The 23,625-nt window shown below is 40.5% G+C and overlaps 1 protein-coding gene across 2 annotated transcripts in view; it reads left to right on the top strand.

Moving 5' to 3' along the window:
• Positions 1 to 22,203, top strand: part of CTTNBP2NL (CTTNBP2 N-terminal like) — a 103,086-nt gene extending 80,883 nt beyond the window's left edge. For both annotated transcript variants that reach the window (XM_088475452.1, XM_088475453.1), the window contains exons 4-6: positions 11,325 to 11,555; positions 17,089 to 17,196; positions 19,404 to 22,203. In XM_088475452.1, the coding sequence (XP_088331578.1) occupies positions 11,325 to 11,555; positions 17,089 to 17,196; positions 19,404 to 20,864 (1,800 nt within the window). In that variant the 3' untranslated portion in view covers positions 20,865 to 22,203. The remainder of the gene's footprint in view (positions 1 to 11,324; positions 11,556 to 17,088; positions 17,197 to 19,403) is intronic.
• The last annotated feature ends 1,422 nt before the right edge of the window (positions 22,204 to 23,625 follow it).

Genomic DNA, 23,625 nt, shown 5'->3' with positions numbered 1-23,625 from the left:
CAGGTGACCAAGCATGGCCTGTATATATTGACCCTTGTTCCACTGCAAATGTATCCAATAAATATATTGCCAAACACAAAATCAAATAGTTAAAGCACTTGAGTGAAAAAAAAATAACCCAAACACTTACAGTTTAACAGGTTACACTATTAAACCTAAAACCAATTGTGTAATTGCCAGGAATCCAAATGTCTTTAATGCCAAATACCACAGTAATGACCCCTCCCGCAATCCGTCACATCTCACACAACTTGAGGGCTAAATTTCTACACTGTGAATACAGATACACAGCAGCTAATACAGGTGTTTAGCATTTCTCTCAGGCAAAATATAGAGGCCAGTCTGGGTTCATTTCCCAGAGTTTAGGAAAGTAATTTCCCACTCTCATATCTCCGGAGGCTTCCTGCCATTCTTTGATAATACAGAAACATGTACTGCTCCCATTTCCAGGACCTGTGTTTCCTTCCCTGCTCTTATTTATGGAACAAAAGCAACTTCACAGCACATACTGCTAAAGTCCTGCAGGGTACACATACTGATCAGCTATTTATTGTATTATGGGCAAGAGATAGAGGCCCATAGGTAATTGCCTGCGAGTTGCTGGAACCGGCACCATTCCGGCAATTTAGCCCATAGATTTAAAGCAACAAAAATTGAAAAGGCAAAACTAACCTGGTTTTGTCTTTTAAATAATTTCTGCTTTAATGTAGGCTAAGCCGCTAGAATCGCACCAATTCCTGAAACTCGTAATCTATTCCTTATGAGTCCGATTTTTCATTTAGAATGCATGGTATTGATAGCAAGTCAACTATTTAAGATCTTGGGTGGGATGTACTAAGCATCACCTCTGCGATGCAGTACACCCCCCCCTGACTTCGGGTATATACTGCAGTTCATTACCATAGTATGTACCAAGAATATCGCATAAGGACAGCTCTCCCGATAAGAATTGCCTTTGTGATGCTGCCGGGCAGAGGGACTTCCGGGTTTTTCACCCAGAAGTCACTCTGGCATCCTTCTGTGCATGTGCAGAAGGATTTGGGCCACCGGGGGTTATGGGAGGGACCTGATCGGATGCCTCCCAGCCTGGAGCATTCCGGTAAGAAGCCCAAAGGCTTCTATAAGGGTGGCGTTACCCATCGAGACGAAGCAACGAAATATATCACATTCTGGTGTTTAGTACATTTGTGGAATGTGGTAAAACCCCTGTAAACTGCATTTTCGGGGGGTTTACGACATTTTCACCATTTAGTACATCCCGACCTTTGCACTTTAAATGCTTTTTATTCATTTTGCACGATGGACATGTCTGTTACAAAGGGGGTTATGGGGTGGCTGTATAAGTCCTTCGTCTTTCCCCATTCTTGATTCGCTTTTATTTTTCAATAGATTACAGTATGTACAGATGTGTCCTCTTACACCTATCCTTTTTGTACCACGTGGTGTGAGACACCTGGCACAATTCCTGTGCTATGTACTCTTTCCTCAATCATTCTACTTTTTCCCAGTTTTGCAAATTAGTTCGCATATAGTATACCAGGTACTTGGAATTAGGGTTTTTTGCAAAGTATAGTAAATTGTATTAAGTCACAGAGAAAGCATCACTTATATCAGACCTGTCTATTGCCTTTTTACACAGATTGCATACTTTTTCCTCAATTTTCTTACTGTGCTTAGGGTACTAAGTACTTAGGATTAGTATTTTTGTCACAAAGATATTGGTATAAATTTGCAGATGAAGCATAACGAAGCATGGTGCAGGTCATTGTTATCGGATTTGTCTTTTATCTTTTTACCGGTGTACTTTTTCCTCAGTTTTGCAACTTTTTTTTTTTTTTCAGTTGTTTTTCTATTTCCTCCATTGTGCTACATTTTCCCAAATTTTGCGTCCTAATTAACTTATAGTGTACTAAGGACCTCATTCAGAGCCGCTCGCATCCAGCGTATGCAAATTTTTCAAAGTGACGCCATGGAAGCGATCGCTCGCCAAGGCATAAGCACACCCACTTTGGCTATGCGAGCGATCGCTCTGTGTATGCTGACACCCATTAGCCTATGTAGAGACGCCCACTAGCGCACATCATCTCCAGGAAGTGTATTAAAACATTGGTACATCGAGCACCCTCAGTAGCGATCGCAGCGCTTGTGGTTGCCTTACCCTGCCGCAAGCACTGCGAGGACTTCAGTGTAAGAAACAAGCATGTGACGTGTAGTATGACGCTGCCTGTTAATTATGCACGCCTTAAAAACGGTGTTGAAACACTCAGGCACACCTGCATTCGCACCTCCACTCCCCCATTATTAGTGTCCTGCCCCTGTTACCACCCACAAACGGCCTCTCCTGTCACTCATTTCACTGGGCTGTCTTTGCTGAGCGAGCGGTCTGTGATCGCACAGAATAGTTTGCACACGCGCAGAACGCATGCGCGTTCGCAAACCATCGGTCCGCTTGCGAGCGCACAGTATTTGCGGGAGACTCTGAATAAGGTCCTAAGTACTTATTAGTGTTTTGGCGTGGCTAAATAACAATCTCCTTGCCTCGTTAAACCATGCTATTTCTTGCGATTCAGGATAAGTGTTTGTGGACACATCTGTGCTATGGGCAATTTTGAATGGTTGATCTAGTATTATAGATGTTGGTAGGTTTGTGTAATGGCCTCATCTCTGCCTAATCTTCTCTCTCACATTGCTCCAAAATAAAGCTCTAGCCAACTACAAAACAGATTTCTGTTCTACACCAAAGTGACCAAACATAAATTTCTGTTGTTACTTGGTGACGTTCGGTTCTATGGGGAGGGGTGAGCATGTTGGAGCTACTGCAGTGTTTTATTAAAAACTAGGTCTGTATTTTGGAGTGAAGATACATTTAAGATATTTATTAAAACAACAAGCTCCATCTGGAACTCATCTGTGGTCTCATGACCTCAATAGGCTTGCCAGTTCCCATCATACGAAAACATTGGTATCGGTGCAGGAAAACTCCACTTTAGGCCCACAGACCTAAAGATAATATGATAATATGCAATGGTATGGCTCTTATCATCAAATGGCCGAACTCCAGTAGTACCCACATTTCCATTATTGCAGAAATGTAGGCAGCAACCAAAAGCATTTCCAATTCAAATATTATTTTTTGTGTGTAAATAAAAATTCTAATCAAACAAATCAATTGCAATGCTTCTGCCTCTGTTCCAATAAAGTATAAGCAAATAATATTGCTGCACTCAACAATAATCCAAGCAGATTTAAATGCTACAACTTTCCCTGTGTTTCTTTCATTTTGTCCATCTGTAAAGCACCTAACAGTATCAAGAATCAGGTCTTTCATTCTGACATTTAACACTCTTAAGGCCCCCATACATCAGCAATTAATTGGGACAATTCTGCATTTTGCAGATGATTTTATAAAAAATTCTGCAATGTATGGGGTTTATAGATCGCATATTCCAACCAAAAAGTGATTGGAATTGGTGAATCAGGTTGTCCAACATGTTGAATTTGATCAATCTGGGCTGTAGATTGCCAGTGTATAGTACCAATCAGCTGATTTGCAGACCGTTACTAGTAAAAATAAGAGCCTATCTAGATTGGCATATTTGTCTTTCCTGAAAATGATCTGCAATTCCTTGAAAAATATCTGTAATGTATGGGTGCAGATTGGGGAATCTGTGAATCGTTTGTTTTGCGATTGCTGATGTATGAGCCTCTTAATTTACATTGTATTATGACCTCATCACTAAGATCGGATGTGGCCAATATCCTGACCGCGGGGACTTTGGCTGCTAGAATGCCAGCGCCGGAATCACGACACTTGTCAAAAATCTGGTGTCAGCTTCCCGACCGCCAGAATCCTGAAGGTAAGTAGCGGGGCTAGGGGGGAAGGTTAGGGTTAGGTTTAGGCACTATAGGGAAGGTTAGGGTTAGGTTTAGGCACTAAGGGGTGGAGTTAGGTTCAGGCATCGGGGAGGGAGGGTTAAGGTAGGGAGAAGGGGAGGGTACCGATAGGTGTCTGTATCCTAACCCTGTTGGGATGTCGGCGAATGGATTTTGACCGCTGGGATCCCGAGCGCCAACATCCCGTACCCATCCCACTGCTCATTAATTAAAGTATATTATATCAAACTATAAACTGTTAATGGAAAATATCTTATAAATGCATCCTTCTAAACAAAATAAGGTAAACATAAAAAAGCTGTGGATGTTATAAGTTTATTTAATTAACAATGTTTCAGAAAAGTTATAAACAAGAAATACAATTTTATAATTCAGTGTTACCTGACTTACAATTCACTAGAAAATCTGATCTCATATTATGGGCTGATCTAGAATGAACCCTCAAATATAAATAACCAGCTGTTTTCTGTAGCTTCATGCTCGTTGAAATCGCTTTTGCCAACATTTTTTTTTATTTGAGGTGTTCTAGTTATATTACTTTGTATAGGGGTCCTGTGGTCGGAGTGACCCACGTGACTAGCAGCGCTATACAGACTAGTGGCAGCAGCGTCTTTCCCACACTGTGTGCCCTGTGCACAGACTGCTATGTAGCCCATCCTTTTCAAGCGAAGGCGGGCCCAAACCACTCCCCCACCCCTTACCAGCTGCGCACCTGTCACACCTATCTTTTGCACTGATTATGTCAATAAATTTTATCTTTGTTATTGCCCAGCTTTAACTTGACAGATCAAGAAGAAACAAAGTGCAGGTTATTTTTAGGACTTGCCACTACAAAATGATGCAGTTTTCCTAAAAATTAGCTCTTTAGTTTTTTGCGCCAACTTGGAACAAACAGTCCAACACAACGTTCTTATTAGAGATGAGCGGTTCGGTTTTACTCGATTATATTCAGATCTCAATAACGGCATAAAATTGGCTTTTCGGCTCTTACGTGTTTTAGATAGCCAGTACGATAAATCCGAACTTGTACTAATTTGGCAAAACAAACAGAGTCAAAACTGAACCCGACCATCTCTAGTTCTTATAATATTAGTATAGATTGACCACACCATTGAAAATGACACCTTGAAATAGGTACCTGTTCACATGCTTTTACTAATGTGAAAAATTGCTAGTAAATATACGATTTCTAAATGGGTTAGTGGATTATTTAATGAGGCATGTGATGAAATGTTGGCAAAGCTTTTACATTGTGATTGCTCTAGACAGTTGATAAGTTAACAAATTAATTATGTTTGTAACAACAGTTCTACTAATATTAGGATAGATACATCTAAGACGACTCCATCTGTTAACAAATTCTGTTCGGTTTAGGTCGCCATTCAGTGGTGTCCCTCTGGGAATTTTAATAAAGGCTTATATTACCGACTTATCATTTGTGAAATGAAACAGACTTGCCAGAGCAGATGTAGTAGACCATAGACCAACTAGGATCAGACAACATTTACATGACTGGGCATACACTGTCAGAGCGACAGACAAACCTGAAACCCATCAGATATCCTGTCCATACACTGTGGGATATGTCACAGTTTATGGCTATAATATCTGCATCCCTCCTTTGGGGAGGAAGCATTTCCCTGTTCCTCCCATGTGAAGGAACAGGGAAACTGTTGGATGGTCGGCCGCATCAGGGTAGCCATATGCTATTGTTTTTACCTAAAAGGACCGACGATGAAATCCAACCACTCCTAAATGAATCGATGAGAGCCTTTTGTTGACAGATACTGCATCAAATAATACTATTGATTGCAAGACTGATTAACTAAACTTGACTTGTAGCCGTCTTTGAAAAATAATGACCTTGTAGTAACTTGCCTGCACGTCTATACATTCCCTAGCCATGATACCCAGTACAATTATGTTTCTACATCAATAAGCTGCACTGCTAGCAGCAGAAATGATTTTAACACTTGTATATATGGTATATTGTATGGTACTACACTACGCCCTTACATTTATAACAAGGCTTAGAGAAAGCAAGCTGCATTTGCAGACTGCAGGTAAACTGATAGCATGACTCATAAGGCAGGATACATTTCATCCTGTTAATGTACTCTGCAGTCATACAGGTGGAGTATCTATAGAATGTTGAGCAGCCAGTCTTGTTGATTGTCAAAAACAAAAAAAACCTCAACTATGCAAAGGGAAGGGCTTAAAGGTATTTTCTTTCCATTAACCACTTAATCATGTCTACCGCAGCTCTGTGCAAGGAACTATTTACAGATAGAGGTGCAATCTACATTCTATGGTGATGCTTTCCTTCTTGCCAGCATTAGAGGACAAGTATTCATAAACCTTTTTGTTGTTGTGTAGTTTGTTAAGGCCCTCCATTATAATGCATGATAGAAAATCATGTCGTATATACCCATTGGGGTGTCAGAGTGTAACGAGTCTGCAGGATAGATTCAGACATGTTTAATTTGAAGCTACTGTACATAGTAAATGATCAAGTTAAACTTTAAAAACACAGACAAAATATATTCGCTACAGTCATTAACATCTTTGCAAGAGTCTGGGGAGACTCAAGAGAAAGCTTGAATAGCATTAAAATAGTTTTATGGTAAATGAGAAGCTTGTATCACCAGCAGTAAACATTTCATAAAATATTTAATAGAATTTATTCCATTACTACTATCTCTGAATTTATTTTGATCCATTATTGCACATAAATGACCTCAAAATGACAGTGTTATCCTACCACATTACTCTATACAGTCAGAAGATGCTGACCATCAGGGTGCACTTCTCTTCCGACCGTGCCATCAAATTAATTTTTTTATTTTTTAAATGAAGTTTCTTTTATTGATATTTTTGTTTTGCATAAATACAGACAATGAAGTAGACATACCTCATAACAAATATAGTGAGGCTAGAAAAAAAAATGAAATTAATTGAATGTGAATCCCTTTTATATGTATAATTAGCTCAATAATAGTCACATAATATCCATTTAGTACCTTAACGGGTTGGGTACAGGATGCCGGCACTCGGGATCCCGGCGGTCAGAATCCCGACCAGGTTAGGATGCCGACACCACCCAGGTAAGTAAGCCCAACCTAACCCTCCCCCCCGGTGCCTAAACCTAATCCTCTCCCCCTGTGCTTAAACCTAACACCCCTCCACCCCTGCCGCCTAACCCTCCCCCTAGAGCCTAACCCCTTATCCCTAACCCCAGTACTTGCCTTCCGGGTTCCAGTGGTCGGGATTCCGGCATTGGCATTCTGACCACATCCCCCCCTTAACACCTAACTTGCAGGTTCTGTAATGTTTCATTAATTAGTATATGCATCCCATATTCTTTCGTTTATGTAGATTGTTAGCAAGAATCAGACCAAGTTACACAATGATAAAAAGTATGCATATTTCAGTATCAAGTTGACTCATTTTCCATAAACCCACTGTGGCAGATATAAATACCAAAGCATTGCAAATCACCCTAAATATCAATGTTGACACATTGCCCTCCAGCCAAATGGTTGGACCCAGTGGCGGAACTAGCGGCGGCGCATCCGATGGCTTGCACCGGGGCCCGCTGTGGTGCAGGGGCCCATAACCCCTGCAGCCAACAGCGCTGCTGCACCCAGCGCCAGTGTCCCCCGGGCCCCACAGTGTAGTGCAGACTGCAGTGAGTGCGTTCTGTACTACACAACATTGGCTTGTTTTGGCAGCCAATGAGAGTCAGACAGACTCTCATTGGCTGCTGCTTCCACGGAGGGAGCCGGGCTGGAGCTCACTCATGACCTTCCGGCTCCCGCATTGGGTGATTGGAGAGCCGTCATGACGTCTCTCCCATAGTGCAGAGCGAGAGTGGGTCGGGAGGATGGAGAAGCAGGAGCGGGGATTCAGGTAAGTGGGGTTTTTTTTGTGTGTGTTTGTTCTATAGGCAGACTACTACTGCGGGGACTACTACTGGGGGCACTACACATAGGGGGGACTACTATTGGGGGCACTGCACATAGGGGAGTACAGCACATAGGGGGGACTACTACTGGGGGCACTGCATAGCGGGGGACTACTACTGGGGGCACTATATAAGGGGCACTACTAGGGTCACTGCATAGCTGTGCCCAAAGCATATTCTTGCACCTGGTCCCACCAGTCTCTAGTTTTGCCATTGGTTGGACCTAGTATGAGTTGTTCACACATGATGACCTTTGTGGTCGCTTGGCATTCAAGAGAAGTGGCAGAATCACGAACTGTGTGTTCAGAGTTATACATTCTTCTCACTAGATAACTTTACTCTGTGTGTCACATTATAACTTAGATCATCCACCAGTATGATGAAAGTGCTAGAACTAAGAGTGTGCATGGTAGTTGTATGAGAAATACCTAGGATTGCAGAGCAATATCTCAAAGCATGTCAGACTTAGGGAAGATGTATTAAATCTACTTAAGAGGACAGTTTGAGAAGTTGCCCCATAGCAACCAATCAGCTACTAGCTATCATTTATCAAGTACATTCTATGAAATAATAGCTAGAAGCTGATTGGTTGTTATGGCCAACTTCTTCACCTACCCTCCTTAGAAGGTTTGATACATCTCCCCCATAGGTTGATCTAATCTATTGGCACAATACATACACACACACACATTGCTCTCATCTATGCTACAAGGGCAGTCATAGTGTTTGCTACTGTGGATTATTAAGTGTTTCCCTGGTCAAATTTGCTTAATATATAATTGGGCATATCTGATTGTTTGGATGGCAAAATAAATAAAATGAAAAGAAAAATTGGCTGACTGGATTGTAGAATATGTAGCCTGCTTTACTCTCCAAGCCAATTCATGGAAACAATTATTTAAATGAAAACAATATTGCAGCTAAATATGCATGTGGTTGCTGTTAGTTCCATCTCCTAATCACAAGATCTCATCTCTCTCTCCCTCTTCTCAGATCTGAGCTTCTTATCTACTCAGCCAGTTATGGTCACTTCTAGTTTTCTGACTCTTGCTGCTTTGTGTATTTTTGCCTGTATCTGACCTGCTAGTTTTTTAACTTACATGAAAACACTGCAAACAAATCCACTCCGCTTCTTTATGTAGAGATAAAATTTATATTTGTAAGAAATTAGTATGATGAGAACTATGAACTTCATTATAATGTTGTATAACAAGCCAGCTATGTGGCATATTGACCATCACACGTGTCTGGTCATTCATTTGGCTGTGTAACCTTTGTAATAAGTTGTATTGTATTAGTAATATTGTATTTTTCAGATGTTTACTCTTAAAATGAATGTATTCTTCACTAAGTCAGAAAAAAATAACTTAAACCATAGTGTAATAGGCCGGACTGCATATAGAAATGAGTAAGAAATAGCGTTTTTAATAAAAGCAGTCTCTGACCGATAGGGAAAGCTGCATACTGAAGCAGATTTATAGGACAACTATGTACTATATGACGGATAAGCCTGGCACACCCAACAATACAGTAGTAGGATAGGTTCCAAAGGTCTTGAGCAACATTTGAGCAGGGCGGATACCACCAGCAATAAATAAGTATATGTGTAATGTAGAAGATAAGGGTGTGTGGTGAAATGTCATTCTACAGGGACTGGTGTTTGTGAATCAGAGGAAGTCTCTGAGCTGTGTTCCTTTTGTTGCCTTTGCACACGCAGGGAGAGCTTAAATTCTAAACATATAATGTTAAGCACTTGATTTACATTCTATTCAGTTTTAAAACACTTCAAAGTAACATGGTTCAGTACAACTTCGGGGTATGATAATGTTGTGAAACTTTTTTTTTTTTATATTCATGCACAATTAAATCATTTTCAGATATGAACCATGGAGGAAAAATACAATTGTGGCATCCTTCGCACTACCTCTGTGTATGAATCAACCAGTCCCACACAGTACATTTATATCTCTTGCTCCGCCATCCTAGCATGGCATGGAAGCTTCGCCGTCCTAGCATAGCATGGAGCTCCACCATCCTAGCATGGCATGGAAGCTTCGCCGTCCTAGCATGGCATGGAAGCTCCACCATCCTAGTGTGGCATGGAAGCTCTTCCATCCTAGCATGGCATGGAAGCTTCACTGTCCTAGCATGGCATGGAAGCTTCACTGTCCTATCATGGCATGGAAGCTTCACCATCCTAGCATGGCATGGAAGCTTCACCGTCCTAGCATGGCATGGAAGCTTCGCCGTCCTAGCATGGCATGGAAGCTCCACCATCCTAGTATGGCATGGAAGCTCTTCCATCCTAGCATGGCATGGAAGCTTCACTGTCCTAGCATGGCATGGAAGCTTCACCATCCTATCATGCAACGATAACGAGGAAAGAGGAAGAAAACATTTAGTGCAGCATAAACTCTTCAATAATGTCATGTATATTATTAAGTTCAGTGATACACAGCTGGTCTTGTTTTTTTAATAATGACCGACACATCTTGTGGAAATACTAACCGCAAAATACGTACAAATAAGTTTGTATGCAATGTTTATATCAATTTCCAATGTTTCAGGAACATGTTACCACTGTTAATTGTAAGAACTTATAATCATGGAGAAGCAGAGTTTTACCTACTTAAAATATCTTGAACTTTATTGGCTGATTTGTGTGAGAAAGTAGATATGTTTAGTAATACTTATTTAGTAAGAGCTATAGGAAAGCAGGAAGAGTTTAATAAATTAGAATAATATAAAGGGGGAAATCCCTTTTTAATGTACTGAAAGACGTGGTTAAGAGCCAATCAGAACAGAAAATTAGCATGGTATTGGAACTACATACATTTCCTGAATAGCAGATGAATGAGTCTCACTGTGGAACTATATTAATGAATGTTGCAGTGCACTTTGGGAAATGTGTCCATTGCCTTTTACTGGGCATCTGCAAATGTCTGACTTGCCATGTGAGTCGGCCACGCAGCAGTCATGACTTTCCTATGTAAACTGAATAATTTCACAAAAATTAAATGCTTAATATTTTACCATGAAGCAACATCTTGCTGTTGTGACTGCAAGTTTTGTGTGTGTGTTAAATGGCAGTCTGGTAACTTGAGTTTATGGAAAAATGATACATTAATGGCAGATTCACAGTTCCACCCAGTCTGGACAATTTTTTTCTCAGACTACTGTAGGGCCTACGTGTCTGAATCCAAATAAAATAAAAATGTACTTTCAATCTCACGTTATGTAGCTATTACCTAAACCAATTATTATAAGTGAGTACATTGCTTATGTAATGTAAGCATAAATTCATGCAGTGATACACCAAGCATAATACCAGCTGCTATTATATAACCTTGGAAGAATCTCATGCTGTAGAAAACACTGTGCCAAACAGGTGCAGAGGTTTTCAAGGCTTGTCTTTATTCTTTTTCTATATGCTTATGTGTATACCTTTTTTATATTGTTTTCCCAGGCAAAGCATAAAGATAGATTCATTGAGGAACGCTATGGCAAATTCAACATCAGCGACCCCTTACTTGCCCTACAGAGGGATTATGAGACCCTCAAGGAAGACAATCATGGGCAGAGGCCCCCTGTGTGCTCCAATCCCCTGTACATCTTGAAAGAGGTGATGAAGCAATGCAAGACCATGCAGGAGAGAATGCTGGCCCAGTTGGCTGCGGCTGAGAGCAGACACAGAAAGGTGAAGGTTTGATTTATAATTGTTTGATCTGCTTTCCACCCAGATATCCTGGAAGTCCCTCAACCTCTGAAGAGTAAACTATATACACAACTTCCTTGGTCATGTGTGCACCGTCCTCTGTGCTCGTGTCCTGTCAGTGAGCTGTGTACTCACCTCACCTAATATGAATATATGTCTGAGAGTGTGTATATATATATATATATATATATATATATATACATATACACAAGCATAGTGTATGATTTGCACAGTCTGACAATCTGTCTGAAGCTTTGTTAGTCAGCAGGAATGTTAAGCATTGCATGATGTCACATAACCAGCTTTGTTTATTAGGTGTGTGGTTCAGATGATCTCTGTACAGTAGAAAGTTTAGCTAAAAGGGAATCCTAAATAACTGACAACTTTTTTATCTTTTAACCTTTCTAAAACTGACATGTTTGTCTTGTAATAATATCGTAATAGCTGTACAAATTACAATTGTTTTTGTTTGCTTTATGCTTATGGGTGAGTGGGAAGATAAGGGGTCTCTTTGGACTCACTTAAGCTGGTTACACACTGACAGATATATCTGTCCAATCTGTCTGTTGGAAAGGAAAATCTGGTCTGTCTTCCAGGGTTCTGGAGCAAAAAGTCCCTACTTTAAAAAAAATATATATATGTTAACACAGTTAACTGGTAATAAGTCCACTTTAAAAACAGATGGCAACATTTTTAATGCATTACAAGCCTCTAAAGTGCAAGAAATATATTATATTTAAAATGTTCCATTTGCATTAAATGAAAATAGAATGAACATCTAGTTTTGGACTTACCCAATGCCAAATTGCTCATGTTTCTAATTTCAAAACTTTTTTAGTAGAGGTCCCTCTAGTGGCTTTTTAATATATAGCACATATAACAATGATGTATTATTTCAGTTTTATTTTATGATCAGTTAGCAATTTACTTCATTTAAACATTAAATACCTTATGGGTTATTTAATAACATTGCCCAGAAGTGCAAATCTGCAATAAATTCATAGCAACAAATTAGTGATTAGGTTTTATTTGTCAAGTGTAAGTTATGAAAACATGTGCCTGTTTTCTATGGTTTTATGCAGATTTGCCCATTTGTACATTGTTCTTAAATAACTCGTTGTGTATTGGGTGTCTTAAAAAATCTATCTTTCTCACTCAATAACCTAAAAAGATTAAAGCATAGAGTTATCTGATACCAATGCCTTGATGACTTACTGGTATACTCAGCCCTAATTGTGAATATGTGCTTAATGCACTGTGGGGCTGGGTTAGGAGCAAAGCAACAACAAAAAAATCAAGTCACTGCACCTGGACAAACCATTTAGCAATGCAGGGGTGCAGATATGTTAATTTTTTTTCCCATGCAGGGTAAATACTGACTACTTTTGCATGTAGCCCACAAATGCTGGACAGCTTTATTTTTCCCCTACAAATTGATTTCAGCTTGGACACACCCCTCCCAAATCGAAATCTCTCTGCACATTTTACATCTGACCCCCCTACAGTGTAACATGGTTTTGCCAAAGTGCAAAGTTACTTGCTTTTTTGCTTAGCTTCCATCTCAGAATCAACCCATATGGTTCAAATCATTGTTGGGCCCCTGACAAAGAATTAGTGTTCCCAAAAATCTTTTGGTCCACACACTTTTAAATGCAAGCCCAAAGCTAGAGTGCACTAAAATGTAACCCTACACACAAATACATATACAAATGTGTCCTATTGCCACAGTTGCACCAAACAGACCTTCTCAGGTCTCGTGCGACTCTGCTTGCGTGAAGCATCTCTTTCTTTGCCCGATTGTGTCTTTTAGTCGTTACGTGTGCGACAAAGCTGCTTCACGAGACTGCACTTATTAATTTAGTATGTGACACATGTATATATGTGTGCGACTGAGCCTGAATCTGTATACGAAACGCTCCAATGCAGCGTAAGCAGCAGCTGTTCACATCAAGTCCTGTTGTACAGTTTCAGACTCTGTTGCACACAGATGTACAAGTGTCGCATATCAAATTAATCGGCGAAGTCTCGTGAATCGTTTTTGTTGCATCGCAAAATGCATATTAGGTTCAAAAAGACTTGAAAAAGACTCTCAGCGTAAGTAGAGTCGCATTGGACCTGGTTTACGTGCGCCAGGCATCCACAGCCGCATGGTATATTGAGGCTAGATGTATGGGTACACATCTGTATAAGTATATGTGTTAGTTTTTCCACACTATAATATGTTTTTTAATAAACATATTTGCTTTTTATTTTATAAGATGCTCAGTTTTGAGATATTATACACTTCACATACACATCAGGTTAGTTTGGAAGCATTTATTATTTTTAGACACTTTAACATCGATTGTAAGGTACAGTAGTAACAAAGGAAAATTGTATATGCAAAGTAAAGAGGAGCCAAATTTGCAATCATTGACTCATTGCACAATTAAAAAAGGGACAGCGCGCGTGATGGAAAAAAGGGGCATGGTCTTAAAGAGGGGTGTGGTCACACAATAGTTTACTGAATTCAAATTGCGCAACACAGTATCACAATCTTGATTCACCACTGATTAACATTACACCACATAGTAGTGTCCCTTATTCATGTATGACACACATTTGTGCCCCTTATACACAATGCCCACATTTGTGCCCCTTATACACAATGCCCACAGTAGTAGTGCCCCTAATACACAAAATGTTCACAGTAGCAGTGCCCCTTATACAATGCCCACAACAGTCGTGCCCCTTACACATAATGCCCACAGAAGTGGTGCCCCTTATGCAGTGCTCATAATAGTGGTAGTACTCCTTATTCAGTGCCCACAGTAGTGGTAGTGCTCCTTATATAGTGACCCCAGTCATGATTCCCCTTATGCAGTTCCCCAAGTAGTGGTAGTGCCCCTTATGCAGTGCCCACAGTGGCAGTGCCCCTTATGCAGTGCCCCCAGTAGTTAGTGCCCCTTATACAGTGCCCACAGTAGTGGTAGTGCCCCTTATTAAGTGACCCCAGTAGTGGTGCCCCTTATGCAATTTCCCCAGTAGTGGTAGTGCCAACAGTGGTAATGACCCTTATGCAATGTCCCCAGTAGTGGTAGTGCCCCTTATGCAGTGCCCACAGTGGTAGTGTCCCTTATTCAGTGACCCCAGTAGGGGTGCCCCTTATGCAGTGCCCCCAAGAGTGGTGCCCCCTGTTGTAATTCCCCCAGTAGCAATGCCCCCTGTAGTAGTGCCAATAGTAATGCCCCCAGCAGTAGTGCCCCCAATAGTAATGACCCTGAGTAAATGCCCCCAGTAGTAGTGCCCCCAGAAGTTATGCCCCCAATATGAAGCCGCTTACACACAAAAAAAAACAAATAAAAAAAATACTTACCATAAGCCCCGCTCCTGCTTCCTCTGCCTCTGGTCTGCCTGGCTGCTTCGCTGAACTATGGGAGAGACGTCATGACATCTCTCCCATAGTGCCCGTGGCGCGAGCCGGAAGTCGGAGCTCAAGAGCTGTGGGGAGGAAGCCAGGCACTCCAGCCAGAAACAAAGTCTCAGCAAGCGCCCGGCAAATAGAGCCTCCCTGCGGCGCCGGGGTTAGGTGGGTCGAAGAAGGCGTAACTGGTTCCGTCTCCAAATAGAAGTGACGAAACGCAGTTCCGGCACACTTTAACCCCTGGATATCGTGCATGTTTCAACTGCAGAATTTGGCCTACTGAATTTCATGTCCTATCCCAACAGGACAAATTACATGTTCTCACAACAGGATAAATGACATCTCCTCTTTTTAGCTCTAATTAACAAAATAGAGATGTACAAAATGGTGGGGAATGGTAAACCAAAGCTGTTAGTTTTAGGATTGTAATGTGAAGTGGACTCTTCCACTACAAAACTCAGGGCCTGATTCAGAGTCGGACGCTATTTGCGCTCGCTCGTTCAGAAAAAGGGGCCGGCTATTTAAATTGAGTGCTCGGTCTTTGCGGTCTGTTGACGCCTCTATGTCTGAGCGAGCGAACGAAACATGCGCTCACAATTTTGTAAAGATGCCCCCTGGCCGCTCGCATCATACGTCATCTCCGCTATTTATTTGATTAATTGAGTACATCGAAAGGCATCTGAACTGCTCGCAGTGCTTGTGGTAGGATTTAACAACCAAGTGACCTGGCCGATGACGCTGCTTTGTTAATTATGCACAACTGTAAAGCGCCCGTTTTGACCGTTTGGCACGCCTGCGTTCGGATCACCACTCCCCGTTTTCAAGCACCTTCCCCTGTTACCACCCACAAACGCCTCATCCTGTCACTCAAATTAGCAGGCACTCGATATTTAGCGAGCACTCGATTTCCATCCGCAATGACTGGTTGGCGCATGCGCATTACGACCCATACGCATGCGCAGATGTGCGAACATCGCTCGGAGCGAACGAGCGGCTCTGAATCAGGCCCTCAGTTCATTAAATATCACTGCAACACCTCACAGTTCTACAGTATTAATAAGATAAAGTAATCTAATTGGAGAAGCTATCCCACTGAATATGTATATTCATACTTTATGAGGAAGCATACATTATCATAATAATCTTAACAGCCGTTATACTCATGTCATTCAATACTACTGAATTGCATAGCTTTTAGGGATAAACAGTGGCTCCTGTTAGAGGCAAATGAGCCAAAAGAAACATGCTCTATCTGTATATTTCCCACGAGTACAGATTATGCTGTGTATTTCCCAGCAACATTAAACTGATAGGTTAAGATGGTTGGCTAGGTTTAGTGTTAGGACTTTGGCTACTGTTAAGGTATATAGTTTTTTCCTGGCGTACGGAATATTTGAAGAGATTGTGATGGTGCCTGTACTAATATTTGGTCTAGGATTATGGGAAAGGAGTAATATTAGAACTAATATAATGCTATTTTTTCACTTATAGCAGTCAGTTCAATTCCAAATGATGTGCAGTGCAATGTCCGGCTGCTCACATAATTTGGAATTACAGTAGAGTAACGTTGCTTAGCTTCCTGCACACCCCAATGGGGTGTGAGGCAAAATTATCAATGTTGCATTGCGGTCACGATGTGATTTCATTGGGAGTACTCCGACGGCACATTGCAAACATCACACAGAATTGAATTTATCCATAGGGTCTTACGGTAACCAAAGAAGCAAGCATCTAGTTTGGAAAAGAGACTCTCCTTATTGAAATTAGACTCTTGAGGCTCTTATACTGTAGGTCTGTTGTGGTCTGAAACATATATTAGAAAATGTTGTTTCAGTCGTTGATTAGATATGGGAAGAAGTACGTGGAGTGGAATTGGAAAATCACTGAAATCCAATGCTAGCCTTAATCTGCAACTCTATTAATGTATTTAAAAAAACTTTGTAAACCCTAACTGTAAAAAAGGCCGGATTCATCTGGCTAATCTCTATACCAAAAATTGTACAATATTACTGAATCATTACTTATGATTTATGATTTTCTGAGCTGTACATTTAATGAGCTGCAGAGCTTCACTTGTACAGTATTATACAAACTTCCTCTTACATGTTGCAGGTGATCCTAGATCTGGAAGAAGAGCGGAGGAGACATGCTCAGGATGCAGCTGATGGAGATGATGTCACATACATGCTAGAGAAAGAAAGAGAAAAGCTTGCTCAGCAGGTAATAGCACGTTTGTAAGCCGCTCAATCACAAACTTTGGTAAGCATCTCACTCAGCAAGTAACCACACACTTTAGTAAGCATCTCACTCAGAAAATAACCACACACTTTAGTAAGCATCTCACTCAGCAAGTAACCACACACTTAGTAAGCATCTCACTCAGCAAGTAACCACACACTTTAGTAACCATCTCACTCAGCAAGTAACCACACACTTTAGTAAGCATCTCACTCAGAAAGTAACTACACACTTTAGTAAGCATCTCACTCAGAAAGTAACCACACACTTAGTAAGCATCTCACTCAGCAAGTAACCACACACTTTAGTAACCATCTCACTCAGCAAGTAACCACACACTTTAGTAAGCATCTCACTCAGAAAGTAACTACACACTTTAGTAAGCATCTCACTCAGAAAGTAACCACACACTTAGTAAGCATCTCACTCAGCAAGTAACCACACACTTTAGTAACCATCTCACTCAGCAAGTAACCACACACTTTAGTAAGCATCTCACTCAGCAAGTAACCACACACTTTAGTAACCATCTCACTCAGCAAGTAACCACACACTTTAGTAAGCATCTCACTCAGAAAGTAACCACACACTTAGTAAGCATCTCACTCAGCAAGTAACCACACACTTTAGTAACCATCTCACTCAGCAAGTAACCACACACTTTAGTAAGCATCTCACTCAGCAAGTAACCACACACTTTAGCAACCATTTCACTCAGAAAGTAACCACACACTTTAGTACGCATCTCACTCAGCAAGTAACCACACACTTTAGTAAGCATCTCACTCAGCAAGTAACCACACACTTTAGCAACCATTTCACTCAGAAAGTAACCACACACTTTAGTAACCATCTCACTCAGCAAGTAACCACACTCTTTAGTAACCAGCTCCCTCAGCAAGAAACCAAACACTTTAGTAACCAGCTCACTCAGCAAGTAACCACACACTTTAGTAACCATCTCACTCAGAAAGTAACCACACTCTTTAGCAAGCAGCTCCCTCAGAAAGTAACCACACTCTTTAGCAAGCAGCTCCCTCAGCAAGTAACCACACACTTTAGTAACCGGCTCGCTCAGCAAGTAACCACACACTTTAGTAACCATCTCACTCAGCAAGAAACCACACACTTTAGTAACCATCTCACTCAGCAAGTAACCACACACTTTAGTAACCAGCTCGTTCAGCAGGTAACCACACACTTTAGTAACCATCTCACTCAGCAAGTAACCACACTCTTTAGTAACCAGCTCCCTCAGCAAGAAACCAAACACTTTAGTAACCAGCTCACTCAGCAAGAAACCAAACACTTTAGTAACCAGCTCACTCAGCAAGTAACCACACACTTTAGTAACCATCTCACTCAGAAAGTAACCACACTCTTTAGCAAGCAGCTCCCTCAGAAAGTAACCACACTCTTTAGCAAGCAGCTCCCTCAGCAAGTAACCACACACTTTAGTAACCGGCTCGCTCAGCAAGTAACCACACACTTTAGTAACCATCTCACTCAGCAAGTAACCACACACTTTAGTAACTGGCTCGTCTGGTAAGTAACCACACACTTTAGTAACCGACTCGTCTGGTAAGTAACCACACACTTTAGTAATGGCTCCCTCGGAAGTAACCACACACTTTAGTAACAGGCTCTCTCAGCAAGTAACCACACACTTTAGTAAGCATCTCACTCAGCAAGTAACCACAGTTTCTTAAGCGTCTTGCCTCATCATTTGTAGGACCATCATATGTCTGTTCATGGTTACATTTTCCCTTTAATGGTGGTGTCCTCATTATTATGTCACTTCAAGCTCTGATGTTACACTTATAATAAGTTATAATACTCACAGTGGGACTGATTTAGTGTTGAATACAAGTGTATTTCATTTGGTTATTCTGAAACTCATAAAATGTTGTACTAAGCATGTATACAATTTGCACAACTATATTAAGCACACATATCTCACACTTGCAGCCCCTTGCATTGTGAGCAGTATATCAGAGGAAGTGGAGTACATTAAGGTTAAGGGTGTGGGGAGAGACACTTTGACTACATCCTTTCAGCTCTGTCTGTATTTTAGTTTGATGATTAAAAACATTTTGTCTAGATTTCCCCATTGAGTTGTACACATTGTTCACTTAAAACTTCCATGTAAATCAGTAATCATTTATTCTTCCTCTCTACCTTATTCACAGTTGGAATTTGAAAAGTCACATGTGAAGAAGCTTGAAAAAGAACAGATAAGGCTGAACGCCCAGCTGGAAGAAGAGAAAGCACGCCACAAGAAAATGTCCTCAGTCCTTATGAAAGAATGCACAAAAGCTAACAATAGGGCAGTGGAGGAAGGTCAGAGGGTGGAAGATGTAAACCTGAAGCTGGAAAAGGTAAGGAGCAAAGTTAGCCAGCTTGAGGAAGAGCTAGCCCTGGAAAAGAAACGTGGCCTACAGATAGAAGCCCAGGTGGAGAAACAGCTTTCAGAGTTTGACATTGAAAGGGAACAGCTAAGAGCCAAGCTCAATCGGGAAGAAAACCGCACCAAGGTACTAAAAGAAGAGCTTGAGTCCTTAAAGAATATCTTAAAAGAATTAAAAACTGCTCCTGAGATCAAAGAGTCTACTTTAAAGGTAAACCAGGAGCTTACATCCACAAGTGTGTCAGTGGAGAAGCCACAGGTTTCATCAGCGTCTTGCCAGACAGAGAGTGGACAACACGAAAAACATAATACTGATGGTTCAATAAAAGCCAACATTTCCTTGTCAACTCCTAGTAAAATTCCTCAACCATATTCAAAGATAAATGGACACTGTAACACATCAACCCAGAGCAACGAACACACCTTAAAGTTAAATATAGGTGAGAACGTGAAGGAGAAAGAAGCAAGTCATGACAGTCTGTCTGAGAATGGTAGCTCACCTGTCAGAGTAGAATCTCCTGTACACATGATAGGACATGTTCCTTCCAGTGGGGCTTCCTCCTCTCCAAGCAGTACAGCAACTTCATCCTTAACATCATCTCCGTGTTCATCACCAGTCCTCTCAAGACGTCTGATTGGGACAGCTTGTAGTCCCAGCTACCAGTCACCATACCAAGTTGGTATCAACCATCGATTTCATGCTGCCCGCCATAAGTTTCAGTCTCAGTCTGAACATGATCAGCATGTTTCTGGACTGCAGAGTCCTCCTTCTAGGGATTTGTCCCCAACCTTGGCAGATAATTCTGCAGCCAAGCAACTTGCACGCAATACAGTCACTCAGGTGTTGTCTCGTTTCACCTGCCAGCAGACCCCTGGAAAATCTGTACCTCCCAACAGCTCACCATTTGGCACAGACTATAGAAACCTTGCCAATACCTCCAACCAGAAGAATGATGGAAGTCACTCCCCAAACCCTATTAAAGTTTCCAGTCCTCTTAGCCCTGTGTCTCCTGGGATAAAATCCCCTACCATATCTAGGGTGGAAAGAGGAAACCCTCCGCCCATTCCTCCAAAGAAGCCAGGCCTAGCCCAATCTCCAGCCTCCCCTATTCCACCAGCCAAAGCAGCCAGCCAGCCATCATCACTGGCAACTTCAGTGGATGTGTCCAGTAACCACTGCTCTAGTAATGGCATTATTGCAAATGGGAAGGAAATTGAAATAATGTTACCTTCTGGTAGCTAGTCTTACTACAGCATTCTGCGGACCTAAAATGCTGTCAAACTTGTCAGTCTATGCCTGAATGATCTATACAATCTAGATGATCAAACTTATGTTATTTATTTTGGTAGTGGAAAAAATGGAATATTATATATAGTGACTATTTTCTTTAACTCCCTTTTGTGGAAGATTTTGTATCCACAATCCTGTTCCGTAAACTTTCAGAGAGAAAACTTAATAATTTTAGTCTTAATTTCAAGTACAGCAAAAAACTGTTTTACTTTTCCCTTTCCTATTCTGTTAACCAAGGCAGAAATCGAAAATGTAATGGTGCATAACAGCTTGCGGGTGAAATTAAGAAGAACTTTTTTTACAAAAATTCCCTGATTTTCCAGTTTGGGTGTGTTTGTGTAATGACATAAAGATCTGTGCTTCTTTTTCAATTTATATTTGATATAAGCATCCTGACCAGATTGTATCTAAGGAGTATTAACCATACAGCCAGGCTATTCACATTGAATGATTAGTCATTATCCAATGAGCTTAAAGCACTTATCGTAACTTAAAGGTAAAGACATCCACCTTTTTAAGATGATTTATTAACTGCAATCCCTTCCCTTTTTTTATTTTCTTAAAAAGCAAGTTATATAACTTAGCTATAACTTAATCTCCATCTCCAAATTGCTCTGTGGTGGCTACTTGCATTTGTGCCATTTCATGAGAATGTCTTTTGGCTGAACACCTTTGGTTTCCATTCTCAAGGTCATTCAATAGAGTGAGAGCCAGTTACAAGTGTCCTCATTGGTCATGTGATAGCAGAGAAAAGAGGAGGGCATGTTGGACTGTGAAGAGGGCATGCCTGCTAAGAAGAGGGGTGCTCTTTAACCCCTTTGCTCACTAGATCATATGTCTTGTGAGTGTGTTGACATGACATGTAAATCATTAATTGTGACTTAAAGAAAAAACACTATAGACAAAAATAACTCCATGTGCCTTGTTACAGGTAACCAGAGTGATTTATGTAGAAAATCAAAGCAAATGATTTATTTCATGGGATTGCAGCTTTAAGGTAAATTATGTGCTTTAATTAATTTAATCTGTTCTCTAACTGAAGTTCCACCAGTGTCCACAAGGTGCCACTGTAGACTGAGAAATGTAGTAATGACATTGTACTTTATCAGTGTTTCAAAGTTAGATTTGCAGTTTATGCAGATCTCAAGATAATCTTTTACCTGATGCCGAAACATCTAAATTATGAGACTGACGGTCTTTATATATTTTGTTAAAAGTGATGGTTTATACCAAGGTATTACATAAGGTGCTCTTTTACGATCAAATTCCTTTATACATCCACATACACATTCAAAAGAACATTAAAGCAGGAATACAGGTTCAAATAAAACAAGACTTATATTAATGTACATTAGTCACTTGTCACTTGTCTTTTGCATTTAAGTAGAAATCTTGTGTTTTCTCTATCTTCACCCTCCTTAACCTATTACACCTGCCATGCATGCAATTCAGAATATTCTTTATTAAACTACATTATAGCCATATACATTTAGCACAGGGCAGGTGACAAAGTATAGAAATTAAATTGAACTTTTTGAGTCACTTTTTAATTCTGCTTTGGGCAGTCTTGTTACATAATTTGGGATACTAACCATGCTGATATATAAATGAGGCAGAATATACTTAATTCTAGCTCTGTTTCCGTTCAGCTTGAGCACATCTGGTGGCTGGCAATCTATGGAATACTTGTGGATAAATCCACTTTTTGTTTTGCAAGAAACAGGACTAGGATTGAGTTGGAAAAGACCAAATACTCCTTTCAGTTTGTTTGTGGTCTTATATACCACTGTGTCCTCTTACTTATAACTACAGGCTACAAACACAGGCAGTGATCTTGCGCCAGTATGTCACCTCTGCTACTCCTGAGGATATATTTACTAACATGCAGCTTTTTAGAAGTGGAAATGTTGCCCATAGCAACCAATCAGATTCTAGCTATTATCTTATACAAGCTGCTAGATAAATGTCAAGTAAAATCTGATTGGTTGCTATGGGCCACATCTCCACTTTTAAAAACCTCCACTTTAGTAAATTTACCCCCAGGTGTCCTGTAAATCAGAGCTGGTTAATCTACATATCAGGGCAAACCATTGCAGTGATAACTATAACAACAAAAAATGTTCAGCAATTGCAACCGCCGTCCCAAAATATGTGGTAGTCAAATTATATGATTGCACTACAGGTTACCGCACTAAAATCCTGAATTAATTGCACAATAATATGTAAGAATTGTTATCCCCCAAGTGCCTTTAATAATCTGTTACCTTAAATGAATAATTATTGCAGAAAAGACACTGCATCCAGTTAACTATTTTATTTGTATAATGATGCATGAAAGCATTGTTATACAGTTACTCTCTGACTTTGTATAATGATGCATGAAAGCATTGTTATACAGTTACTCTCTGACTTTGTATAATGATGCATGAAAGCATTGTTATACAGTTACTCTCTGACTTTGTATAATGATGCATGAAAGCATTGTTATACAGTTACTCTCTGACTTTGTATAATGATGCATGAAAGCATTGTTATACAGTTACTCTCTGACTTTGTATAATGATGCATGAAAGCATTGTTATACAGTTACTCTCTGACTTTGTATAATGATGCATGAAAGCATTGTTATACAGTTACTCTCTGACTTTGTATAATGATGCATGAAAGCATTGTTATACAGTTACTCTCTGACTTTGTATAATGATGCATGAAA

Source organism: Taudactylus pleione, unplaced genomic scaffold (assembly GCF_031769625.1).
Source record: "Taudactylus pleione unplaced genomic scaffold, aTauple2 ptg000172l, whole genome shotgun sequence".
NCBI lineage: Eukaryota > Metazoa > Chordata > Amphibia > Anura > Myobatrachidae > Taudactylus > Taudactylus pleione.
The sequence above is the reverse complement of the archived record's forward strand: the minus strand, read 5'-3'. Positions and strand labels throughout refer to the sequence as shown.